This window comes from Cervus canadensis, chromosome 19 (genome assembly GCF_019320065.1).
Source record: "Cervus canadensis isolate Bull #8, Minnesota chromosome 19, ASM1932006v1, whole genome shotgun sequence".
Classification (NCBI taxonomy): Eukaryota; Metazoa; Chordata; class Mammalia; order Artiodactyla; family Cervidae; genus Cervus; species Cervus canadensis.
The window spans coordinates 27,948,623-27,975,151 of NC_057404.1; the positions used below are offsets into that span (position 1 = coordinate 27,948,623).

General features: G+C 39.4%; 2 protein-coding genes across 7 annotated transcripts in view; both read right to left on the reverse strand.

Annotated features, from left to right (window-relative positions):
- Positions 1-26,529, reverse strand: part of ABCG2 (ATP binding cassette subfamily G member 2 (Junior blood group)) — a 136,432-nt gene that overhangs the window by 33,107 nt on the left and 76,796 nt on the right. For all 6 annotated transcript variants that reach the window (XM_043438607.1, XM_043438604.1, XM_043438605.1 and 3 more), the window contains exons 2-5: positions 10,429-10,647; positions 3,414-3,473; positions 2,434-2,548; positions 1,464-1,616 (exon numbers count right to left, since the gene is read on the reverse strand). In XM_043438607.1, coding sequence (XP_043294542.1) covers positions 1,464-1,616; positions 2,434-2,548; positions 3,414-3,473; positions 10,429-10,637 — 537 coding nt within the window. In that variant the 5' untranslated portion in view covers positions 10,638-10,647. The remainder of the gene's footprint in view (positions 1-1,463; positions 1,617-2,433; positions 2,549-3,413; positions 3,474-10,428; positions 10,648-26,529) is intronic.
- Positions 23,738-24,437, reverse strand: LOC122422158 (syntaxin-18-like). Its single transcript, XM_043438458.1, has one exon. The coding sequence runs from the start codon at positions 24,329-24,331 to the stop codon at positions 23,738-23,740; it is 594 nt and encodes a 197-aa protein (XP_043294393.1). The 5' UTR covers positions 24,332-24,437.

The following is a 26,529-nucleotide window of genomic DNA, read 5'->3' on the forward strand; positions in this document are numbered from 1 at the left end:
CTATAAAATAAGTCTAATTCTAATTTGGATAAGATAGCTCTTGGGAACATTCATCCACCATCTTCTCAGTCTGCTGACTTTTCAAATAAAGTCACTTTTCTTTGCCCCAACAATTCATCTCACAATTTATTGGTCTGTACATGGTTACTGTACAAACTTGGACTCAGTAACAACTAAGTAATCAGACTATTCTCTCTACATTTGTTATGCTTAAAATTTCATAAAAACTAAAAACATTAAGTGAAGTATTTCAATTAATTAGATAAATAAATTCTAAGTCAACAAACTGTTTCAGCTTATTTTCCCTGGAAATCCATACAAGGAATGGGTAATGACTGCCTATTGGTAGAGAACTTTTACTTAAAGGTAAAGAATGGTAAATACCTTATTGGAAAGACAATATCAAATAAACAGAGCTAATACAAAGGAAACCCAATCACTCCCAAAATGAATTTAGTGGAATATGGTGGCATCTCAAAGTTATTTTTCCAAACAAAATATAGCAAAATATACTTTACATTAAATAATGTCAGAAAGTATCATCTGAAACAGCAGCCAGCAAAATATCCCCATTCTTTGTTACTTCTACCACAAGGGGACTAAACTAGAGCCATCACAAGCCGAAAAGCTCATCTTCACCAAAAGATACAGATGTTTTCCAGAAAAATTTTTTATACCTAGTCATAAACTGTAAAGATCACTTATTTATCTCAATTCTTCTTTCTAAACTTGCATAACTCACAAAAGGAGTTACTTTACTTTCCTGCCTACAACTGTTATCTCTAAAGCCTAAAATAGACCAGCACGTAACAGTCTGTAAGTAGATACTGGGAGAAGAAAGGGAGAGGGGAAGTGAGGGAGGGAGGGTTGGGAGACAAAAATGTCAAAAGAAAGGCTTCAGAAAAATAAGTTCGAAGCTACACAAACTACAAATAAATCCCTAGTTTGACTGAATATAATTTCGGAAGCCAACTGACAGCAAAGTGAAACATACTGAATCCTTGAATTTTCATCATTTATGAACTCCAGAAATATAATTCTCAAAAGCAATGGAAGAAAGCCTCGTGGAAGGACAGAAAAAGAACAACTACAAGGGGAAAAGAAAACAGGAAGAAGCAAAGTTAGCGTGAAGACACTGAATGAGCTGTGACAATCAACCAACCAGAGGTGGGAGAGGATCAAGAGTTGTAATCACAGAAAGGGTCACCTGTTCACAGCAAAGAACACGTCCACATACTAGAACACACTGCTACACTTCCTGCCCAAGAGTTAATCACTTTTAGTATTTTTTAACCTGGTTAACTTCCATCTTCGTGTCAGGTAACCAGTCACTTTTCTCATGGCTTCAGAAAGCAGCCAATCTTGACCATACATATTACAGAAAATCTCTGAGTAAGTTATACCATCCACACAGGTGAGGTCCTATTTGCTGACTATGATATTATCAGTTTTTTCCACATTACCTTGGAATCTGCCACTTTATCCAGACCTAACTCTTGAATAACCATGTTAATCCGTTCATTTTTTTCGTGATTTTTCATAGTTGTTGGAAGCCGAAGGGCTGCTGAGAACTGCAAGTTTTCTCTCACTGTCAGAGTTCCCATCACGACATCATCCTTAAAGAAAAATGGCATTTTAACAAGATATTTCAGGTCTTTTCTAATACCACCACTCTGTAGTATATGTAACTTATCCACAAAAATAAGGTAGGTACCCAAGTTCTAGCTAATAATGAACTTGTTGTGTGTTGTATGCTCAGTTATGTCCCACTCTTTGCAATTCTATGGACTGTAGCCAGCCAGGGTCCTCTGTCCATGAGATACTCCAGGCAAAAATACAGGAGTGGGTGGCCATTCTCTTCTCTGGGGAATCTTCCTGACCCAGGAATGGAACCCACATCTCTTGCATCTCCTGCATTGGCAGGTGGGTTGTTTACCACTGTGCCACCTGGAAAGCCCCAATAATGAACTTGCAATTAAACAAATTACAATAACTCCATGTTCAGACAGTTGCATAGCCTGATGAATTAATTTTCATTTCTAACCTGTATACCCAAAGAGAACACAGGTAATTATGATTACTACTGGCAGACATTTATAGACTGCTTTACACAAGGATTATATAACACTGTTCTAAGCTAAGGGAAGGAGAGAGGTGAGGGTAAGGCAAAAAAAGTAAAATAGTAATGTGTTTTAGAAATGATATGATAATAAGAGTTGATACTATTGCCCTTACAAGGGTCATATTCCAGACTTTCTTTTCATTTAATACTATTCTGAATCTTATAGGAGATTATGAAAAGTTAGTATAAAGAAAAGTTGTTTCTATGATTATGTCATGTAGTCAGCTGGAAGCACACTCAACTATCAGCCAAGGCACTTGCCTATAGGAAAAATCAAAAGAAATCTAATAGGTAAAGTCACAAATACTTACTTGTACCACATAACCTGAGTTACATTTAAAATTGGCAGGTCGAGGTGCTCCATTGATCAAAACATCTCCAGATAATCCACGTGGATCCTTCCTTGCAGCTAAGACATCTAACAACCTATAAAAGACATATATTGTTGGTTTTTTTCCCCTCCAAATCAGGCTTTACCTCTTAGCTAATTTTAATCCAAATTAACAGATCAAGAAATTATACGGTTTAACTAAAATTATATACATATATTTTAAATCTTACCTTCCTTTTAAAAATTATATGCTATAATAAAGCCCAAAAATATGAAAGTAAGCTCTCTTGCCTGATCCAGCACAGACCACCCAAACTGCCCCCTAGGTTGTCTGACCTTGGAGGTCTCCAGGCAGGCAATGTGCTCCTTTGCTTAAGATACAAGCCTTCACTATGCTGTTGGCTCCTCTCCCCACTTTCAATTTTATCCCCTACCTTTTCCACTCCATATGGCTTAAATCATAGCTGACAGCTGTATGCCAATCACCTTATTATGTCCCGTTAGTGCCCTATTAGTAAAGCTGACCTAATAAGACTTCCTCAGGACACAATCACAAGCCAGCACAACTGCATCTTATCTGTAGCAACCAGTACCAAACTAGACATGTAGAAAATGTTCAACAAACACCTGCTCATATGAAAGTGTTTTTTAAAAGCACCTTAAAACTGGGGGTGGGGAACAGGTGAAGGAGATTTGAGAGGTACAAACCTCCAGTCATAAAATAAATAAGCCACAGGGATGTAACACACAGGATAAGGAATAGGGTTACTAATACTCTAATAAACTATACGGGGACAGATGGCCTGACTTATCATAGTGATCAGTTGATGAATGCAAATGTCAAATCACTATGTAGTACACCTGAAACTAACATAATATTTATATTGAATATAATTCAGTTTTTTAAAAACCACACATGAAAACCACAAAGAAAAAGCTTACTTATACTGTTATACTCACGAAGATTTGCCTCCACCTGTGGGTCCCAGAATGGCATTGAGGCCAGGTTTCATGACTCCACTATAAATGCAGAAATATATCCAGTTACTGACCCAGTTTAAAACCAGTTCTATAATTTAGGGCTTGTATTTAATACACTCAATGAAGGTTAATAAAATGATAGGAGGAAAAAAAAAAGCACAAATCAACTCTTAAAGGAAAAAGAAACTGAATTGTTGACTAATAAAAATCTAGCATACTACAAAGAATGTTAATCACTAGTCAGAACTTAGAATAAAAATGACTTGGGTTCCTCTAAACTCCTTTCGCTTATTCTCTACACCATTTAAATTTTTTTAGAAAAGGACACAAGAACTTTCAAAGTTCCCTGACATAACAGATGTTGGTGAAGCATCTCTGTTACACTTACTTTCCTTTCACAGTGTAAAATAAAGTGCATAATAAGTCTTGAGTGATGCTTGATGATGATTATCTTCACATCATGTGACTCGCTACCTTGTCAAGTTCTACACAATTAATGTCAATGGATTTCTAAAATCATCAGTAGTACTATTCTCATTGCTCAAATCTAGTCAGACAAGCCATAAACCTGCAATGAAAATTCAATGGCTGGAATAAAGCACCTCAAGGGGGTTAAAAAGAAAATATCACCAGTTCTAAACCCTCACAAAATTCCTAATCAAATTAGAAAAATAAAATATATACCCTCAAGATATATCATTCTCTTTCTTATAAAGTATAAGTAGAAATTTATTCCTATTTCTCAGTTTAGAAGTGGTGAGAGGGGATACATATATATATTTTCTGGTGGCTCAAATGGTAAAGAATCTACCTGCAAGGCAGGAGACCTGGATTCGAACCCTGGGTTGGGAAGATCCCCTGGAGAAGGTATAGGCTACCCACTCCAGTATTCTTGGGCTTTCATGGTGGCTCAGATGATAAAGGATCTGCCTGCAATGTGGGAGATCTAGGTTTGATCCCTGAGTTGGCAAGATCCCCTGGAGGAGGGCATGGCAACCCACTCCAGTATTCTGGCCTGGAGAATCCCCATCCCCATGCCCCACTGTAGCATGGCAGCTACAGTCCATGGGTCGCAAAGAGTCAGACACAACTGAGCGACTAGGCACAACGTTTGTGTGTGTGTATATACACACACAGTATATATAACTATACTGATTTGTGTTGACATATGGCAGAGACCACCACAACATCGTAAAGCAACTATCCTCCAATTAAAAAAAAATGGTGGATGCCACTTCCTACTGTAGTAGATAACCTTTAAGGATATACAGTCATGGTGTACACACAGCATGTTCCAAACAGACAAGGCAGATGTTTGAGGGTAGTCAATATTCAGCCAGGAAGCAGGAGGGAGGGAAAAATTAAGGTAGTGTTGACAGTTCTGAGTCACAAGAAGAGGGCAAATATTTTGGATTTTATCCTATAGGTAGCCGGTAGAATGGTTAAAGAGGATGAATAGGAGAAAGAAGAATTAAGGGTAAGGCCTCCACAGTTATAAAGGCATGATGAAATAAGAGGCCTGTGAAGCCCTTTCACAACTCTGATGACTAAGGCCAATCTCTCTTTGAAACTGGTAGGCAAGTCAAAATTTATTCCACAGAGAAAATGGCATCTATTCCAAGTGGAAGGTCCAAAACCAAAGGGTATTTCATTCCCACATATTTTCACAGAAACAAATTCTTTGATTACACAAGTGTTGTGAGCGATAAACTTTACAATGTGCCTCAGTGCTTCCAATCAAGAGGACCTCAGCATTTATTGACTTTTGAGCTGGCATCATCAAAACTGTGAAATGGCTGATACTAGGAGGACATGCATGTTTCACTTTGCTCATTAGCTGAAACACTGGCAAATAAATGAGTTAAGTAAACCAGGAACAAACTGTAAAACAGAAAAATCTCTTATTTTTCCAATGACCTTTCCCTACAGATGTAAAAAGACATGCTAATGGTTGGGTGAACTTTCAAGATGCATTTATCAATAGCTCTTAATGTACCCAATATAAGCTTGTTATTCATTAGGACATCATTGTTAGTACTTCCCTGGTGGTCCAGTGGCTAAGACTCTGTGCTCTCAATGCAAGGGGCCAGTTCAATCCCTGATCAGGGAACTAGATCCCACATGCTGCAACTAAGATCAGTGAAGCCAAAAAAAAAAAAAAGATTTAATTGTCAAAATCTTTCCAGGTTTTAAAAATATTTCCTCAAATTAAGGTCAAACAATCTGAAATAATTAATTCTGAACTGAATATAAACATTCTAACGCAGAACTTTACAGGTTCCTGAGTTGGGCTTACTTTGGTACCAATCCCTAGAATTACAGGAAACAATAGCATACAATCACAACTCCAACAGTTCCAGTGTGGAGCGGTGGCTAATTCTCCCTTCACTCATTCAATACAGTTGTCCAGTGTCTCCTGTGTATAACAAGATACTCTTCTAGAACACGGGACAGAATTGAGAATAAATGTCCTAGCCCGAGTGGAATTTACATTCTAGTAAAGCTGGCCACTTGTCTTCTGCTTCCATAAATGAAGTGTTACTGGAACAGAGTTACACTCATTCATGTACATATTATCTATGGCTGCTTTCATGCTACAACAACAGAGATGAGTAGCTGCAACACAGATGGACAGCCCATAAAGAGTCTATGGTCTGTAATTCCCTTGTTTCCCCACCCTACCCTCTGACCTACTGTCATCCCTCAAAACCAATTCCCCACCCTTAAGTACTGCTCTACAGTCTTTACATGCAGGAAAGTTCCCCTCTCTATACTGTAAAACTTTGCCAACAAGAATTATGTCATCTTGTCTTATCCCCTCCCCCCCCAAAGCATGTAGCACAGTGGTTTACAATGGGTAGACCACCTGGATACTGAATACATGAAATGAAACCTAGCTAAAAGATTCACATCAAATGTATTACTTTTTAGTGGATAATGGGTTAATCCTTTGGTCTTGGGTTGTAGTCAATGCCATTCCCACTGCCTGGAACATGACCTTTCTCCACCCTCTACTCCCCACCACCCCCCCACACACACTCACACATAAGCGTGCACATATACAATTTTCACCTTTTCTCTCCCCACACCTCCAAACAGCTGATTTAGGGTTAGTGACATCCACGGTTTCTTCTAACCCTTCTATTATAGTAGAATGACACAGTGAGGTACGCTAGTTGTCTGAGTCCCCCATCAGAATAGAAGGTTTCTGAGGACACAGGACACATCTGTCACTAGCATCTTGCACAATGTCAAGTACCTAGTAGACTTTGGACATTTGATGAATAAATGAGTCTCCACATTTCCATAAATGACAATTACTTATAGGAAAATCAAAAGAAATATTTTCAATAAAAACTAACGTCAATAAGTAGGAAAGGGACTTCCCTGATAGTCCAGTGGTTAAGAATCTGAATGCAAGGGATGTGGGTTCAATCCCTGGTCGAGAAACTAAGATCCCACATGCTGCAGAGCAACTAAGCCCACACACAACTAGAGAAGCCTGCACATTACAATGAAAGATCCTGCATGACACAACTAAGACCCAATACAGTCAAATAAATAAATGTTTTTTTAAAAAGAAGTAGGAAAAGTTTATGAAAAAGAGGTATAGTCTGATTGGGAAAAAACTTAGTTATATTCCCTATTTGTTATTTGATGTTCAAATACGTCAATAATTTCTATTAGACTTCTGCTTCCCTTCTCAGTAGGAAGGTGATGAAAGTGGGAAGAAGTATCCAAGAACATAGTATCTTGCCAGTATCCAAGAACATAGGCTGCAAAGGGAGGTGGGAGGAAGAGGGGCAATAGGTGAAGGGGCAGGAGTCTCCTTAATACAGAAGAATAAGAATATTGATTGAGTAAACCAATAGGTAACTCAAAGACAATGAGAACCAAGCTTGTCACATTCTGAAATGATGTTTCACAAACATGGATATGTGGAAAGAACGTTGGCGTATTAGACAAAAATTGGAGAATGTAATAATGAGAAGTCATGGGTTTTAATCTACATACACAGATATAGAAAGTTTTAGATATATGTGTAAGTACACATGTGAATATACTGAAACATACATATGTTCCCTAGGTCTGTCCACTAAGAAGTCTAAAAGCAATAATACCCTAATAGCAATAAACATTTCAAGCACCCAGATCTTGGTGTGCAATTATTTCCATCCTCCACAAAAAGGAACATCAGCTGATTCCAGGTCTGACACAGGTTAAGTACACAATGAGTCTGAAACCTCTTGCTGTACCAACAAAGTATTCAAAGAATGAGAATATGTCAAAAGAATGAGTTAAAAAAAAATACAGAACCTACCATGAAAGTTCCTCACTGAGCAAATCAGGAATAATAAGAGTATCAAGACAAATAATGACAATAATGCACTACTATGAATGCTATTGAATAAAATACAAATCTATGGGTCTATTTTTATACAAATGCAAATATAAGAGATGGTGAATGAAGTTCTTCCTTTCACTAGAATGCAAACTAATACATATAGAAGAGATGGATGAAAACAGAAAGTCACATTTTGGTAAATATAGAATAATTAACTACCAAAGCAGATTGTTCATGCTGATTCAGGCAGAGGTCATCAATGGGGGCTAGAACTGGTGGGTTGAAGTTTAATGAGAAATAGAATTTTTGAATAATGTCACAGTATCTCTCTTGTAAAATTTGTCAATTACAAAGGGGAAAATGGTGATATATGGTAAAGAAGGCTGGGAGACATTAACATGACCAGATGACCAAAATTAAGGTGCAGGATGGGAATAAATCAGCTTAGATGAGACTGAAGAGACATGATGCGGTGGTCAGTCAACCATGTGAAGAGCTTGGTTGACCAAGGCTCCATAAGACCCACCACTGCATTCATTATGAAGCTACATTTCCCCTGAGCTTATTATAGACAATGACCTGAGTTTATCTAATAGAGGGTCACTATTTCTAGAAAATATACACTGGAGGAGTTAGGAATACTGAAGCATCATACAGACTGCTTGCTCTCAAGTGGTTTAGAAAAATATTAGCGACAACGGGTGGATAAACAAAGTGATGCACAAATGCAGTGAAATATTCATAGCTGGGAATCTGGGTGAGAGGGTTATGTTCCCACAAGGTTTAAATTTGAAATTATCTCACAATAAATTATTAATTCAAAAAATTCCCAAATAGTATAATGGATTTCCCTGAAGATGGTAAGATAGCCACATAGCCACTGGAATGGATCATTTTTTATAGAAATCTTCAGCTTTGGTGAGAAAAAGTTCAGCTGCTGGGTATAGAGAAAAACAAAGCAGGAAGATTTTTATAAGGAAGTAAAATCTCACCTTTTTGAATTCATATAGTCAGATTTTATTTTAGCATCTTCTCCCCCAGAAGGAAATGAGAGTCTACATTGATTCTACAGGTGAGATTATAAAATGTCCAAAGGAAAAACAAAAAATCAAGATCCTCATCAGCTTTCCTGGAACACAGTTACTATTTTGAATGCTGATGGTGCTATCAAACACAAATCAAAAATGAAATAAATGAGAGCACCCTTTTCCCATCCCAGAAACTCTACTTAGTTGAAGCCAGCAGATAGGGGGAACATAAGAAACACTACTGCCTAAACCAGCAGTGAGAGCAAGCAAGGAAAAAAAAAACAAAAACAAAAACAAAAACCTTGTACCATTTTATCTGTAAAATTTGAAATGATTACAAGATTTGACTGAGTTTTTATGAACCTAGGAATGCATGTTAAGGATGAACTCAGCTGTTGCTAAAATGAACACCACTGAACCATAAAAACATTATGAAGCCTTGAACAGATGATGCTTTTAGTGTATCAAGTTACTAATTTACTACCTTTAAAACATAAGCAAGGTAAATGTACCCTGGAGCAGTGTATGTTTTAAATTTATCCAACCTGTACATATTCAAATGATTTGTTACCTTCCACTTATCAGCACAAAATCTGAAGTGACCAGCGTTTTTCTCGATTATTATGCTCCACCAAAAATAAGCTTTACAGAAAGATCAGTCAATGCTAGTCTAGATATGGAGCAAAAGATAAAAGCTTTTCATAAATTATTCCTCTCCTGATACACAGCGTTTCTCAACATAAGAAGGCAGTACAATCTGTGCTATTGCATGGAGAAAAATTTATTTAATTCTACACTGCTCCTGGCCTTCTGGCAACCTAATCGATTTTAAATCCCTGATGTTTTTTCTCAACCCACATCCCCACATTCTCTCCCCTATTTGTCATTTCCTAGCCCTCTGGAAGCAGCTGGCTGCCAATAATAGAAAAGACCACAGTCGCATATAACGCACTAAGAAAACGTGAGAAGCATCTGATTCCATACAGGTTTGTAGCTGTACCTGGACAAAGAGTTCTTAATAAACCATTCCTCCAGTCTTGGAAAGCCAGAAAAAGCTGTTTTCTTTATCTAGGAATAATTATTCCCCTGTTAAACAAAAAAATTAACAAAACACACAGGCTGTGCTATCTAAGCAAACCCAGATGCACTTCCCACTCCACAGAGAGGAAGAATCCAGCTCAATTTTCTAGAATTCAGAAAAGCAGTAAAACCCTAAAGGCTATAATATATGAAAAAGATATCTTGGGACCCAGTAGATACTGAGTGCTCATTTTCCCCCTCCTCTATTGCCCACTTCATCACCATTTAATGCATTAGTTGCTGGATGAAGAGAATCAAGAATCATAGTTTTGTACTAACCTGGATTCTAAAATATAATTAAGTATTAATTTGGATCTAAATTCTCTTATCACTTTGGACTTCAACTGCATAACCGAAGCTAAGCTATAGTTGTCTTATATTTATATATACTTAACATGTGTTCCAACCCTTTCACTGCTAGTTTAGACAAATGAAATGAAAGCATGTGTCTATATATCTGTACAGACTTGCACACCTTTATGTGCAATAAGCAAAACTTGCATGTCAATGAACCTACTTAAATAAAAGTTCAAGCACATACTTGATATTTGCTAGTACTTCTTTCTCAGTTGTTTTCCGACAAAGTAGAAAGCCAGTCTTCACTTTTACTCGATAGCAGATGTTATGAAAACTCAACACAGCTCCTTGAGTCACCGTCTTCAGGTCCTTAGAGCTTGTCCCCGGAATGCCGTTGGTTTTTCTTGACATTGGGATAGAAACCTCGTAACTGTTGGAAGACATTTTGAGCATTTCCGCCTTCCTGCAGAGGGAAAAGCAACAATAAGTTGGTAGTCCAGATAAATGAGACTGTAAACAGTAGTTAACAGTACACTCAAAACTGCTTTGGAAGCTGTGGTACATATACACCATGGAATATTACTCAGCCGTTAAAAAGAATTCATTTGAATCAGTTCTAATGAGATGGATGAAACTGGAGCCCATTATACAGAGTGAAGTAAGCCAGAAAGATAAAGAACATTACAGCATACTAGCACATATATATGGAATTTAGAAAGATGGTAATGATAACCCTATATGCAAAACAGAAAAAGAGACACAGAAGTACAGAACAGACTTTTGGACTCTTTGGGAGAAGGCAAGGGTGGGATGTTTCGAAAGAACAGCATGCATATTATCTATAGTGAAACAGATCACCAGCCCAGGTGGGATGCATGAGACAAGTGCTCGGGCCTGGTGCACTGGGAAGACCCAGAGGAATCGGGTGGAGAGGGAGGTGGGAGGGGGGATCGGGATGGGGAATACATGTAACTCCATGGCTGATTCATGTCAATGTATGACAAAACCCACTGAAATGTTGTGAAGTAATTAGCCTCCAACTAATTAAAAAAAAAAAAACAAAAAAACTGCTTTGGTGCAAACTTCCAGTTATAAAATAAATAAGACCTGGGGATATAATGTGTGGCATGGTAACTGTAGGTAATAATACTGTATTGTATATTTGAAAGTTGCCAAGAGAGATCTTAAAAGTCCTCACCATAAGAAGAAAAAAATGTGTGACTTTTGTGTGTGATGGATATTAACTAGGTTTATTTTGGTGATCACTTCACAATATATACAAATATTATGTCATTATGTTGTACACCTGAAATTAATGTTATTATGTCAATTATCTAAATTTGTTAAAAATTTTAGAGATCAAAAAGGTTTAACGTAAAGTGCCTTATTGGTCATTTTATATTGATAACATGTTTATTTAAAACAAGTCCATTTTAAACTTCAATGCAATAAATAGCTCCATTTTCAATGAACAGGCCATATCACAACAACAATAACAAGCTTGGAACCTACATTAGGGAGGTAGACACAACTCTGAATACATAAACTCTAATTAGATGTCAATTAAACATCTAACAAGTAAATAGGGAGAGTATGAAAATTACTCAAAACTCATGAAGCAGCAAAAGATGAATGGGAGTTAGAGCTGACTTAAAAAATATATTATAATATGACTCAAGATCAGGGACAGGCTACATGATCACCATCACTCCATTCTTATTTGAGTCTACGACAGAGATACTACAAAAAGGGGGTTGGCCAAGCAGTCAGGGACAGCAGACATTTTTTTGAATTTAAAGCTCCTGACTTTACATCTCTGGTTGCTATGTTCCTTTAGTCAACTAAGAAGACAAACTGCAAAATTGTTTGGAATGATAAACTCATTTTCTTAATGCGCAAACATATTTAAATTCAAGGAAGATTTAGAATTATATCTAAAAATGACTGAGAAGATCAAACCAATAGTTAAGCAGTTAAAGAATTTAAAACAAGTGAGTATTAAATTTATAAGTGAAGTTTAAAATATCTCATTTAACAAGTTAAAAAAGGCCCCTTTATAAGGATTTAGAGTAGGATCTTAAGGTGAACTTAACAGCTTGTGCAATAGCTTTGAAAAATGAAACTTCCATAAACTTAGTTTTAATTCTTAAAAATCAAAGTAATCAATGAAGAACTTTCTCTCTGGCTACAGTAGAATAGCTGGTCCAAACCAGTCATCCTCCTAAGGACAACTGTGGAAGCAGACAAAATATAAGATACAACTCTTTGAGCAATGTTTTCTGATGGGTGCAACCAAAGCAGCCAGGACTTAAGTATCTAAAATTCTGGAAAAGAGAAAAGACGAAGCATTCCATGCCCAGCATTCTTGAGGCAAATTACACATACATGGGGCAAAAGCCAGAAAAACCAGGCAGAAAGAAGCTGCTCAAAAGCTGAATGAATATATTTAAGTAGTCTCTCATTAACAGGGAGACAAAGTTTGGAGCTGTGAGTCTACCAGTTGAAAACTCCAAGTTTTTGAAGTCATACCAGTAGGGCTATGACCTGGAAATATGAGCAACCTAGAAACAGACCAGCCTTTACTCAAGCAATGTGATCCATTCATATTTTGCTAAAAGAAATTTAAATCTATTCCAAAGTCATCATCATCCAAATTTTCAATCAAAAATTACCAAGCATGCCAGAAAATAAGACCTAATGTTCCAAAACAAGAAAACAGAAGTAGACCCATAAGTATTGCAGATTCAAGTCATCGGACATCTGCGTTAAAATAACTGAGTAATACGTCTAAGAAAATAAATGAAAAGATAGACTATCACCAAAGAACTAATCAATATTTTTAAAAAATCAATAGATGAGTTTAATAGCAGTTTAGATACAGACTGGGAAAGAATTAGTGAACTGACAGATTGCCATGTAGAAAACATCCAGATTGAAGAGTGTATGAAAATTATCACCATGGAAAAGAAACAAAAAACTTCAGACTGAAGAGAATGAAGAAGGAGCCTTTTTTTAACTACATGAAAGAGCTAAAGAAACATATGAGATGTGATGAAAAAGATCTGGTATACATGTAACTGGAGACCTGAAAAAGAGAAAAAAAAAAAGAAGAAGCAGAATCAGTATTTGAAGAAATATTAGCCAAGCATTTCCCAAAACTGAAGGTATCAAGCCACAGACTGAAGAAGCTCTAGGAACACCAAGATAGGATATGTATAAAAAAACCACACACACCTGACCATATCATTGTAGAACTTCCCCCAAACCAAATAATCTGTAATTGTTCCTATAGCCAGAAACTGCTCTATTGTTATCACATTTAAAACATATTCCATTTTGGAAACTTCAAAAGTAGGAGACCACTTATAGACTGGCACCCAGGAAATTAAAAGAGCTTAGTTTTAATCTGTGAGCACAATGAATGGTAATAATTAGCTAAAGTCCTACTCTCTGAAAGCAGTGAAAGAGAAGGCTCAAGGTACAAACTATATAGAGACCTTGTATCTTGACTTTATAAACTTCTTAAGCCATCCCCCATGTCTTCAAAAGCCAAACTATACTAGTCTGACATGACCAGTTGCTTCTCTTGCCATTCCCCATTTGATGTTCAGGCACCAAGGACACTTTCTAACACTCTCCCAAGGCTGTGTGTGTGTGTGTGTATTCAGCATGTCCAACTCTTTGTGACCCATGGAATGTAGCCTGCCAGGCTCCTCTGCCCATGGAATTTTCCAGTCAAGAATACCAGAGTGGGTTGCCATTTCCTACTCCACAAGGCTCATTAAGAGAATCAAATAACATCCCACTTGAATTTAATTAGGCCATTTGCTTAAGACAGACATTAGTACAAAATCTTTGTGAGATTTTCTGTTAATAAAAGGCACCAACTGGAACTATAGTACCCAAGAAAGATCATCCATACCCATCCATCCATCCAAGATAGAGAACTGATAAATACAATCACAATTTTAGAAGTGTGTGCATACTGAGTTCGTCTTCACTGTGATAGGATTAAGCTGGTAATTCACATTGCTAGGAGGTGCTGGATTCCTCACTAGGAGCCTATTAATAATAATGTTCCTCAGAGACAGCAGGGTCTTAGTAATTCATGTGTCACAAATCAAGAGATTAGTAGGCATAACTGAGGTACACCATCCAGCTGAAGCACATTATACCAAAACCCAAACTTCTTTCTAACACCAATATGAAACAATATATTACTCTAAGATGAAACAAAAAACTTATAGGAATGATTACAAAATTTTAAAAACACACATCTCGGCACCATATTAACCTCAAAGTACTCAAGTCTCCAGTTTATACAGTATCCTGGGTATACTGTATACAGTATACCGGGTTTACCAGGTTTATCCAGATACTGGATTTATCCCAGTATCCTGGGTTTTTAGAGGAATCACTGAAAGTAACTGTCTCTAAGTAAACATTAATCTTTCCCTACAGATACATATATATACATACATATATGTGTGTATATATATATACACACACACACACCCCACATCTAGATTTCCCTATGACAAAAACCAATTTCCCAACTACTTGTTGCTGCTTCTTGCTTCCAGAGCATGTGTTAAATTGCTTTCTGAATCTGAGAGCCACTTCGAAGACTTTAAAAATAAAAGAAGCATCCAAATGGCTTCATACAACTCGCCTGAACCAGCCTGCTCTGTTAACTGGCCTGATTATCTTTTACCAGCTGGAGCAGTCCTTCCATACATGACTGAGGGGCTTTGAATAACGAGATTATTTCCCCCTTTCCAGCTATCTCTTTTCCACCTATGTCTACCTTTGGAAAACTTTGGAAAACTCAGCAGTGGCCATTCAATCCCAAAGAAAGGCAATGCCAAAGAATGCTCAAGCTACCGCACAATTGCACTCATCTCACACACCAGTAAAGTGATGCTTAAAATTCTCCAAGCCAGGCTTCAGCAATACATGAACTGTGAACTTCCAGATGTTCAAACTGGTTTTAGAAAAGGCAGAGGAACCAGAGATCAAATTGCCAACATCTGCTGGATCATCAAAAAAGCAAGAGAGTTCCAGAAAAACATCTATTTCTGCTTTATTGACTATGCCAAAGCCTTTGACTGTGTGGATCACAATAAATTGGAAAATTCTGAAAGAGATGGGCTTACCAGACCACCTGACCTGCCTCTTGAGAAGCCTGTATGCAGGTCAGGAAGCAACAGTTAGAACTGGACATGGAACAACAGACTGGTTCCAAATAGGAAAAGGAGCACGTCAAGGCTGGATATTGTCACCCTGCTTATTTAACTTATATACAGAGTACATCATGAGAAAGACTGGGCTGGAGGAAGCACAAGCTGGAATCAAGATTGCCAGGAGAAATGTAAATAACCTCAGATATGCAGATGACACCTCCCTTATGGCAGAAAGTGAAGAAAAACTAAAGAGCCTCTTGATGAAAGTGAAAGAGGAGAGTGAAAAAGTTGGCTTAAAGCTCAACATTCAGAAAATGAAGATCATGGCATCCGGTCCCATCACTTCATGGCAAATAGATGGGGAAACAGTGGAAACAGTGGCTGACTTTATATTTCTGGGCTCCAGAATCACTGCCGATGGTGACTGCAGCCAGGAAATTAAAAGACGCTTACTCCTTGGAAGGAAAGTTATGACCAATCTAGACAGCATATTAAAAAGCAGAAACATTACTTTGCCAACAAAGGTCCAGAGTCTAGTCAAGGCAATAGTTTTTCCAGTAGTCATGTATTGATGTGAGAGTTGGACTATTAAAGAAAGCTGAGTGCCGAAGAATTGATGCTTTTGAACTGTGGTGCTGGAGAAGACTCTTGAGAGTCCCTTGGACTGCAAGGAGATCCAACCAGTCCATCCTAAAGGAGATCAGTCCTGAGTGTTCATTGGAAGGACGATGTTGAAGCTGAAACTCCAATATTTTGGCCACCTGATGTGAAGAGTTGACTCACTGGAAAAGACCCTGATGCTGGGAAAGACTGAGGGCAGGAGGAGAGGATGAGATGTTTGGATGGCATCACTGACTCAGTGGACATGGGTTTGGGTGGACTCCGGTAGTTGGTGATGGACAGGGAGGCCTGGCATGCTGCGGTTCATGGGGCTGCAAAGAGTCGGACGTGACTGAGCTACTGAACTGAACTGAACCTTTGTTACCTTTCCTCTCTTCTTGTTGTTTTCTAACTAATGAGGTAGATTTTTACTTTTTTGAAAAGTCTTCTTCCATAGACACGTATTTCTATTATAAGAATGATAACCTGCATTAAAAATACCACTTTTGAACAAACTTTTGGACTCAGTGGGAGAAGGAAAGAGTGGGATGATTTGAGAGAACAGCATTGAAACAAGTACATGATCATATGTAAAACAGATGACCAGTGTAAGTTCAATGAATGAAGCAAGGCACCCAAAATCAGTGCTCTGGGACAACTAAGAGGGATATGGTGGGGAGGGAGGTAGGAGGAGGGTTCAGGATGGGTGGGGGGACACATATACCTGTGGCCGACTCATGTTGATATATGAAAAAAGCCATCATAATAGTATAAAGTAATTATCCTCCAATTAAAATAAATTAATTAATTGAAAAAAAAGAAGCCAAAATAGGCCTGCTGCCTCTGAAGCCCACACACTCAACCATATATAATTCTGCTCCCTATTGCAGAATTCAATAATATATGACTCACTTTAAAAAAAAAAAAAAAAAACCACTTTTCTCCATCTTACTCTTTACCATGCTCTTACTCAGACAGTCTTCTATAAACAGAGTGCATAAGTCAATAGAAACTGCACACAGGTAATAAAAGTACAGAGTTCAATTCTAAAGTCCTCAGCCAGATACCTATGTCCATAGCTGTAAATATTGCACCTGTTGGTAGACGCCAGAGCAGCCTCAGGTCAAGAGTTCAGGTCCTCTTCTTACTTTTTTTTCCCCTAGGGATAATAATAGCAAAAGTGGCACTCTGCCTCACAGCCAAGAGGACATGCTGGGTAAGCACACCTTCTTCAGCTATTTACTGTTATGCCAAGACCTTGCTACCCCGACAAGGAATTAGGCCTCTTGGGTCACTGTCAGGAGACTGCTACAAAACTTATGAACACACAGAAATAGAAGCAGGATAGTTTTGAACATTGTTAGAAAAGGAACTCAAAATCTGAATTGTAACTTCCATAATTAATCCCTGAAGTTTATTTTTTTTTATTCTTAATCTATTTAAGCTTGTTACTTTTTCTTTTTCCATTTATTTTTATTAGTTGGAGGCTAATTACTTTACAATATTGTAGTGGTTTTTGCCATACATTGACATGAATCAGCCATGGATTTACATGTGTTCCCCATCCCGATCCGCCCCCCCCCACCCCCGCCTCCCTCTCCATCCCATCCCTCATCCCTGAAGTTTAAAGAGTCCTCTATCCATCAATGGGTTTTCACATCGTCTCTGATCTGACAGTTCCACCCTGAAGCAAACATCTGGTGTTGACACCAGCAGGGTAGAGTTGGAGTCAGAGGGCTGAAGTCTTTAGGTCAAGGGAGCTATCTGGCACTCAAGGCCCCCATAGCACTGCAGCAGAGTGATCTGGGGAGGGCAGCACAAAGAAGGAGGTCAGCCAGACAGACGGGAAGAAATACCACTGTGGAAGGTCTGTATAGTCCAAGAGGAGCCACTGAGGCCTTTCAAGCAGGAAAAGCTCATGATCTTAACTGTGCTTTTTAAAAATCACTCTAGCTGCTGCTGTGAGACAAGTGTGGAAGCAAGGGCCAGTCAGGAGGCTACTGCAGAAAACCAGTGAGACACGCTAGGACAAAGGAACGGGCCTGGTAATGAAAACTTTTTCCTCCCCTCCTCTGTAGCTAAGAGAAGGATTTATCAAGGACTGAGTGCTGAGGATATGTTTAAAATAGTGGAGATTAGGAAGCACCAGCTAAGAGATATATAACTTGACAAGATAAAAATTACCAACTCTCTGGAATTCCCTGATGGTACAGTGGTTAGGATTTTGCGCTTCCAGTGCAGGAGGCATGGATTCAATTCCTGGTTAAGGAATTAAGATCCCACATGCTTAGCAGCACACCATCCCCCCCAAAATTACCAACTCCCTTCATTCTCACAAATTACACAACCACTGATCTTATAGATGGTAATATGGTTTCTCATGTGTAAAAAGGCTATAAATAAGGCCCAAGAAGTGATTCTCTTGAGTTCAAGATAATTGGAGGTCAGATGGAAAAGTGCCTGTGCTTCTTTCCATGTTCTTTATTAATAGGCATAGGGATAATAAAATAGTGCTGTCCACCAGACACATATGGCTACTACTCAGCACTTGAAATATAGCTGGTGAATGTTTTATGTTATTTAACTTACTCGCTTATATTTAAATAGCCACACGTGGCTAATAGTTACCATATAGGACAACACAGGTCTAAAGCACTTACTTTTTAAAAATGTATTTCCTCATTCTTGGGTTACTTTATAAACAATCAATTTTATAACCCCATAAAAGACACATATACTTTACCACTATGAGGCCACCCCAAGCACTCCCATATTCATCCTGCATCAAAAACAAAAGATACTTGCTATATGCTATTATCAAAATCATTCTCAGATTTCAAAATACCATAAAACTACATGATATTTATTTCAAAAATAGGACGGTGCCATATATTTCAGGTTCAGAATAACAAATCTACAAAATGATCATGTATACAATGGCTGAAAAAAGGCAATGTTTCCATTATTTTAGAACTGTCTTTTGAACAATAGCTAAATTGAATTAAATCACTTTCCTCAAGCAAAACAAACAAGATAAATCCCTGAAGAATTAAATCTGATCCCCAAACAGAATTCACATTTTACCCAAACATTTTTGACTATTGAGTGCAGGAAGGGGACCCCCTTACAGGGCCCAAGAGGGAGCTCTTGTCTAACACTCAGAAATGAATGGTCCAAGGAGATACACGAACTGACAAAGCAAAAGACTTTATTAGAGGGGGTGCCCCGGCGGAGAGCAGCAGGGGAAGAGAACCCAGGAGAACTGCTCCGCCACGTGGCTCACAGTCTCAGTGTTTATGGTAATGGGGTTGGTTTCCAGGTTGCCTCTGGCCAATCATTCTGACTCAGGGTCCTCCCTGAGTGCATGCCTCTCTCGGCCAAGGTGGATTTCAGGGAGAAGGATTCCGGGAGGTTGGTAGGACAAATTGACTCCTCTCTTCTCCTTTTGGCCCCTCCTGAACTCTTTCCTGTTACTTTTTGGAGGTAGTTCAGCTCAGTTCAGTCGCTCAGTCATGTCTGACTCTTTGTGACCTCATGAACCGCAGCATGCCAGGCGTCCCTGTCCATCACCAACTACCGGAGTCCACCCAAACCCATGTCCATTGAGTCAGTGATGCCATTCAACCATCTCATCCTCTGTGGTCCCCTTCTTCTCCTGCCCTCAATCTTTCCCAGCATCAGGGTCTTTGCAAATAAGTCAGCTCTTTGCATCAGGTGGCCAAAGTATTGGAGTTTCAGCTCAGCATCAGTCCTTCCAATGAACACCCAGGATTGATCTCCTTTAGGATGGACTGGTTGGATCTCCTTGCAGTCCAAGGGACTCTCAAGAGTCTTCTCCAGCACCACAGTTCAAAAGCATCAATTCTTCGACACTCAGCTTTCTTTATAGTCCAACTCTCACATCCATACATGACCACTGGAAAAACCAAAGCCTTGACTAGACGGACCTTTGTTGGGAAAGTAATGTCTCTGCTTTTTAATATGCTGTCTAGGTTGGTCATAACTTTCCTTCCAAGGAGTAAGCGTCTTTTAATTTCCTGGCTGCAGTCACCATTGGCAGTGAATTTGGAGCCCAGAAATATAAAGTCAGCCACTGTTTCCACTGTTTCCCCATCTATTTGCCATGAAGTGATGGGACCGGATGCCATGATCTTCATTTTCTGAATGTTGAGCTTTAAGCCAACTTTTCACTCTCCTCTTTCACTTTCATCAAGAGGCTCTTTAGTTCTTCTTCACTTTCTGCCATAAGGGAGGTGTCATCTGCATATCTGAGGTTATTTACATTTCTCCTGGCAATCTTGATTCCAGCTTGTGCTTCCTCCAGCCCAGTCTTTCTCATGATGTACTCTGTATATAAGTTAAATAAGCAGGGTGACAATATCCAGCCTTGACGTGCTCCTTTTCCTATTTGGAACCAGTCTGTTGTTCCATGTCCAGTTCTAACTGTTGCTTCCTGACCTGCATACAGGCTTCTCAAGAGGCAGGTCAGGTGGTCTGGTATGCCCATCTCTTTCAGAATTTTCCAGTTTATTGTGATCCACACAGTCAAAGGCTTTGGCATAGTCAATAAAGCAGAAATAGATGTTTTTCTGGAACTCTTTTGCTTTTTTGATGATCCAGCAGATGTTGGCAATTTGATCTCTGGTTCCTCTGCCTTTTCTAAAACCAGTTTGAACATCTGGAAGTTCACAGTTCATGTATTGCTGAAGCCTGGCTTGGAGAATTTAAAGCATTACTTTACTAGTGCGTGAGATGAGTGCAATTGTGCGGTAGCTTGAGCATTCTTTGGCATTGCCTTTCTTAGGGATTGGAATAAAAACTGACCTTTTCCAGTCTTGTGGCCACTGCTGAGTTTTCCAAATTTGCTGGCATATTGAGAGCAGCACTTTCACAGCATCATCTTTCAGGATTTGAAATAGCTCAACTGGAACTCCATCACTTCCACTAGCTTTGTTCGTAGTGATGCTTCCTAAGGCTCACTTGACTTCACATTCCAGGACGTCTAGCTCTAGGTGAGTGATCACACCATCATGATTATCTGGGTCGTGAAGATTTTTTTTGTACAGTTCTTCTGTGTGCTCTTGCCACATCTTCTGTTTCTGTTAGTACCTCCTTCTTTACCGGGACCTCCTATTGTGAGACAACTCAGGCAAGCAATTTTCATCATGCCTGGCCAAAGTGGGCAATTAATGTTTCCCAACAATAACATAAATTTCATAGCATTTTCATGGTAAATTTCAGACTACTTTATTCCGAATTTCAAATACTGAAGGTGGGCTGATGAAAGAAAAATAATTAATTTAAATAAACTATAAACCTTCCAACCACCCTCCAAAGCTTTGCAATAATAGTCACAAAGCTTTCTCTAACAATGTATGACCAGTATTTGGATCACAGCTCATCAAGCAAATTAGCAGTAAAATGTTTTTTCTAGCCTTAGCTCACAGTGCAGGAACATTCTTCTCATGCCCTTCCGACCTTCAGCCATCTCCCAAATTATAAGTGAAATAATAATATTTTAAAGTTATCTCCTTTGGACTTTATTGCAAAGCTGCCATTTCAGAAAGCCATATATGCATATGTAAAAGCAGGGATCTAATGTCCATTAGTTTTGCAGCCTCTGGAGTCACTCATATCATGTTCTCAATTATTCCCACTGAATGAAAGACTAAATTACAATATGCCACACCCCTGTAAGCAAAGTAGCTTCATAAAGATATTCTGAGCACAAATAAGAGGAAGTCACTAACCACCCTATCTAGAGAGGTCATCTAGAGAAGTTAAATTCTGCAAGGTTAGTAAACTACATGTACAAATTAGAAAGGACACAAAAACCACCGAAGATTTCACCTGGACTTTGTGAAAGGTAAGGACAAAACCTAATGAATACCCCCTAAAAACTCACGTATTAACCCAAGTGGAGTTGAGAGAAAATATAATTATCCTGTTTCAAAGCAGAATTTCCAGCCAGGAATGTCTTCCCAACCCCTTTGCCTAGAGCTTCAAAATTACTTGAGGGATTAAAACCAGGTTCATCTCTCAAGGAGTACATGGCTTGGGGCAGGGCAGGTGGGTGGGGGTTGGGGGCTCAGAGTGGTTAGAAGTGGCCTCCTAAAGGAGACTAACCAGTTATATGGGAAGGAGAGAAGAGAAAAGAAAGTTGTCCTAGTAAAGGAAAGCAAAATCACTAAACTGAAAGAGATTGCTCTGGGAAATGCACGCAGTTTGAGAAATAGAGTACTTCCTGCCGTATCAGTAAACAATGAGGTCACAGTCACCAGAGACCCAGCCCTCCAGGGCACCCAGGAAGGAGAGGAATACCAGCAAGATCTGGCAGCCCCCAGGCTGCAGCCACTCCCTGTGGGGAGCTCAGAAGAACTCCGGATGTGAAAAACCACAAGATACTGGCCCCAGATAGCTGAGATACATACAAAAGGAAAGACTTCAGTGAGCTCAGAGGCTTGCATCTTGCCATATACAGAAAAGTGCTAAATTCCTTAACTTGAGATAGCTGGTTTTCTTTAATTCACAAAAATACTTTTAATGTTCAGACTACCTGTCCTTTGTTGCAAACATCTATATAACCTGACTCCTCCACCCTACCTCCTCGGAGTTCTCTCAAGGCCGCTTGAAATGCTGCCTCCCAGGCCTGAAGTCCTAAAAATTCCCACCAAATACAATATAACCCTTAACTTTTAGGCTTTGACTTTTTTTCAGTTGATAAGTTCATTATATTAAAGTTTAGCTTTAGGGAAAGGGCAGTAAGAAAATTAGGCTGGAGAGGCAGGAAAAGCCCTTAAGGGTGACGTATGCCCTGTAGGGAGCTAAGACTTGACTGTGGAAGCTCCACGGGTCCCCTCAGCCATCTCCTCACTCATTCTACAGATCCCCGTCCTTCCTGCACTGAGGAGATACACAGTAAGGCCAGTGACGGATCCACGGAGAATTGGTGACTTATGGCTCAGAAGGTAAAGACCTGGGTTTGATCCCTGAGTTAGGAAGATCCCTAGTAAAGGAAATGACAACCCACTCTGATATTCTTGCCTGGAGAATCCATGGACAGAGGAGCCTGGTGGGCTACAGTACATGGGGTCACAAAGAGTCGGGCACAGCTGAGTGACTAACACACACACAACACACACAACACAGAGGAAAAAGGAACAGATAAAAACAAGAGGGGGAACGTTTTGGTACATATAACATTCCTTCCAACATAACACCAGCTCTACTCATGGTTCAGCCTAATCTCTGTTTTTTGTCATGTTTATTCAAAACGTGTCAATAGTAAACAGTATTGTAGACAGTCAAACATCCTCTTTAAGTACAGTTTTTGGACTTTGAAGATGCATACAGTCATGTAACCATGAAAAGTAGGACACAGACCATTTCTATCACCCCAAAGAAATTCCCTCTCCCACCCTAGTCCATGACAACCATAGATCTGTTTCCTGTCCCTTTTTAAATTTAATCTTTAAAAAAATTTTTTTTATTATTACTATTTTTTTACTTTTTGGCCACACCCTGAGACATCTGGGTTCTTAGTTCCCTGACCAGGGATTGAACTCACACCCCCTGCATTAGAAGGCAGAGTTTTAATCACTTGACCACCAGGAAAGTCCCTCAATTTAATCCTAACCCTCTCTTTAAATAGATACAACTGTACATAATAGAACTACAACTGACCCTTGAAACCTGGCAGGACCCTGTGTGGCCCTCTTGCATACAAAAGTCTTTCTGTATCCCCTGTTTCTTGTTTATAGGGAAAAAACTTCAGCTTCTCAGACCTTCCCTGAGTTTCAAAGGGCAGATACAAAAACGGTCGCTAACCACTTTCCCTTCTATTTGCCTCACTTCGTCAAACAGACTGTTCATTTCACCAATCAGGCGCTGATTTTCTTGTTCAAACATTTGTATTTCTTCTGGGGATAACTCATCTTCACCTTTGCCATCTCCCCAGTTTCCCAATTCAGGTTGTGCTTCAACTGGAATCTTTTCTGTATAATCTTCAGGGACAGGTTTTTCTTCAGAGTCTTTTGATGGGCTCTGTGAAACTTTCTCAGAAGACATGGATTCTCTTGTCTTTGCGTTTGGTTCTGGTTCCAGTTTAGACAATCTCTTCTTGTCCACCACTCGCTTGACTCGGACGGCCCTCTGTTCTGAGTAAAGCTTACACACTCTTTTTAAGTAATCTTCAACGAAATCCAAAACAGCAGTCCTGTGGTCCTTCACTTGCTGAGAGTGTATCTCCTTGTGCGCTTGAGTTCTCAGCTGCTGGATCGCTTCTGAGCAGGTCCTCATGAAGGTCTGAGCGTCCTGGTCTATCTGGTCTCGTTCTGTGTCTGTCATTCTCCCGTATTCAGACATGACATGACTATAAGCATTAATATAATCTTTTCTGTGTTCCAGAAGAAAATCTCTCAGCTTGCCAATGTGCGAAATCACTTCGCGCGCTCGGCTTGAGAAGTCGCCCTTGGGCAGTCAAGAAACAATAGCGCAGCCATGGAGCAGGGTCCTGGTTCCTCCTCAAGGGATATACATTACAATATCTTTGAGTTTTTCTATAGGAACTAAGGCCCCCACCAGGATGGACAATGGTAACTTCAGGCTGAGCACAAAATTCCTGAAACACCACCATGTTAACGCATCACCAACCAATTAGAAGTCACACCCTGCAGCTCCCACCCCAAATTTTGCCTATAAACACTTCCCTGAAAACCATCAGAGTTCACATCTTTTGAGTATAGCCACCCATTCTCCTTCCTTGGTCCTTGCAATAAACCTTTCTCTGTTCCAAACTCCAGTGTTTCAGTTTGGCCTCACAGTGTGTTAAGCATGTGAACTTGCGTTTCGCTATACCTTGAACAAACAGATTTGAACTGTGCAGGTCCACTTGTATTGTGGATTTCTTTTCAATAAATATATTGGAAGATTTTTTTTTTCAAGATTTGCAACAATTTGAAAAAACCTGAAATACTGAAAAAAATCAAGAAAGATATGTCATGAATGATAAAATATATGTTGATATGCATATAACATGCAAAATGTGTGTTAAGTTTTGGAGGAGTCAAAAGTTATAATGGATTTTTGACTGCATCGGGGTGTGTCCCTAACTCCTATTCCTTTTTCCTTTTGATGAAAATGTCAGAGTCAGCAGGGCTAAAGAGAAAAAAATAAAAGTGAAGGAGGAAACGAAGTCAGGGAAGGCCTTCCCAATGAGGCCTTTGAGCAGAAACCTGAGGGTGGCTCTCTGGAGGTGTGATGCCAAGATCAAGTGCTAGCCTAAGGAATAGCACAGCCAGTGGGACTGAAGCAGAGGGAGGGAGAGTATAGGATGTGAAGTCAGAGGTTCAGGTCAGCTCTGGCAGTGTCCATACCTCAGGCCACTGTAAGAACTTTGCTTTGGCTTCTGGGTGGAGGAATAACATAACCTAATTATGTTAAAAAAAAGATCACTCTGACTTGGGGGTGGGGGTGGGAGTGCTGGAGAGAGGAACAGAGCAGGGAGACCACATAGAGGCTACTGTAGTCATTCAAGAGCCAAGATGGGGACACTGTCCTGCCTGTGACAGCTAGGTCCTGCAATGCAGGCACATTCTTTGCCATCTGAGCCACCAGGGAAACCTCTTAAATACAATACCAGACACAAAACAAGCACTCTGAAACTGTATGTAAAAACATTATCTGGTTTCTAAGGAAGAGTGTATTCAGATATATATCTTAGGATGCCAGAAGTACCCTTGGTGTGCAGCCTTTATCCACAAGAGAGTGGGGCTGGGAGAGCAAGGAAGATCCAGCATTCCAACAAGCAAGAGGCACCTATACCCAAAGCCAATGGAAGTTTTATAATGACTCTCTACTGTTTGCCCCATTCCAAAGCAACCCCACTCTCTACCTCCCCCAAATCTGCCCAATTAAGGGAAAACAAGCACAAGTATAATGGTCCAGCTTTGGGTCCATGGAAACTCATTTACACTTTATATTCATTTTACATTTACATTCACACTCATGTACATTTAAGAGGAAACTGACAGACATGGACAAGGAATGTTGCCTGCCATTCTAGTAAACAAAGAATGTTGCCTCTTACTCCAGTAAACAAGGATCAAGCCATTAGCCACTGCAGCCACATTTCCCAAACCCCCCTGGTACAGCTGAGGAGAAATTGGGATAGAGAAAAGAGGAAGCATTATGTGTTCTGGGCACTGGCCCTAGATAGTTAAGGTGCATATCTCAGGAATCATTACAATGAGCCCAGAATCTTTTATCTTCTCATACAGAAAAGCACTAAAATCATTAACTAGTAATGTCTATTTTTTGTGACTATCAGTTATCTTTGATGTTTGACTACATGGTTTGGCTTTTCCTGTTGTTTTTCGTTTCAGCAAAATCTCCTAAATATCCTGGCTACTCCCTTATTCTTTTGTCTTTGGAGCAGTTCCTCAGAGCGATCTGAGAGGCTGTCTCCTGAACCACAGTCCTCGGTAAGGTCCTCAAATAAAACTTAACTTGCAATTTTTCGGTTGTGCGTTTTTCTTCAGTCGACTGCTTTAGTTAGCGACAAA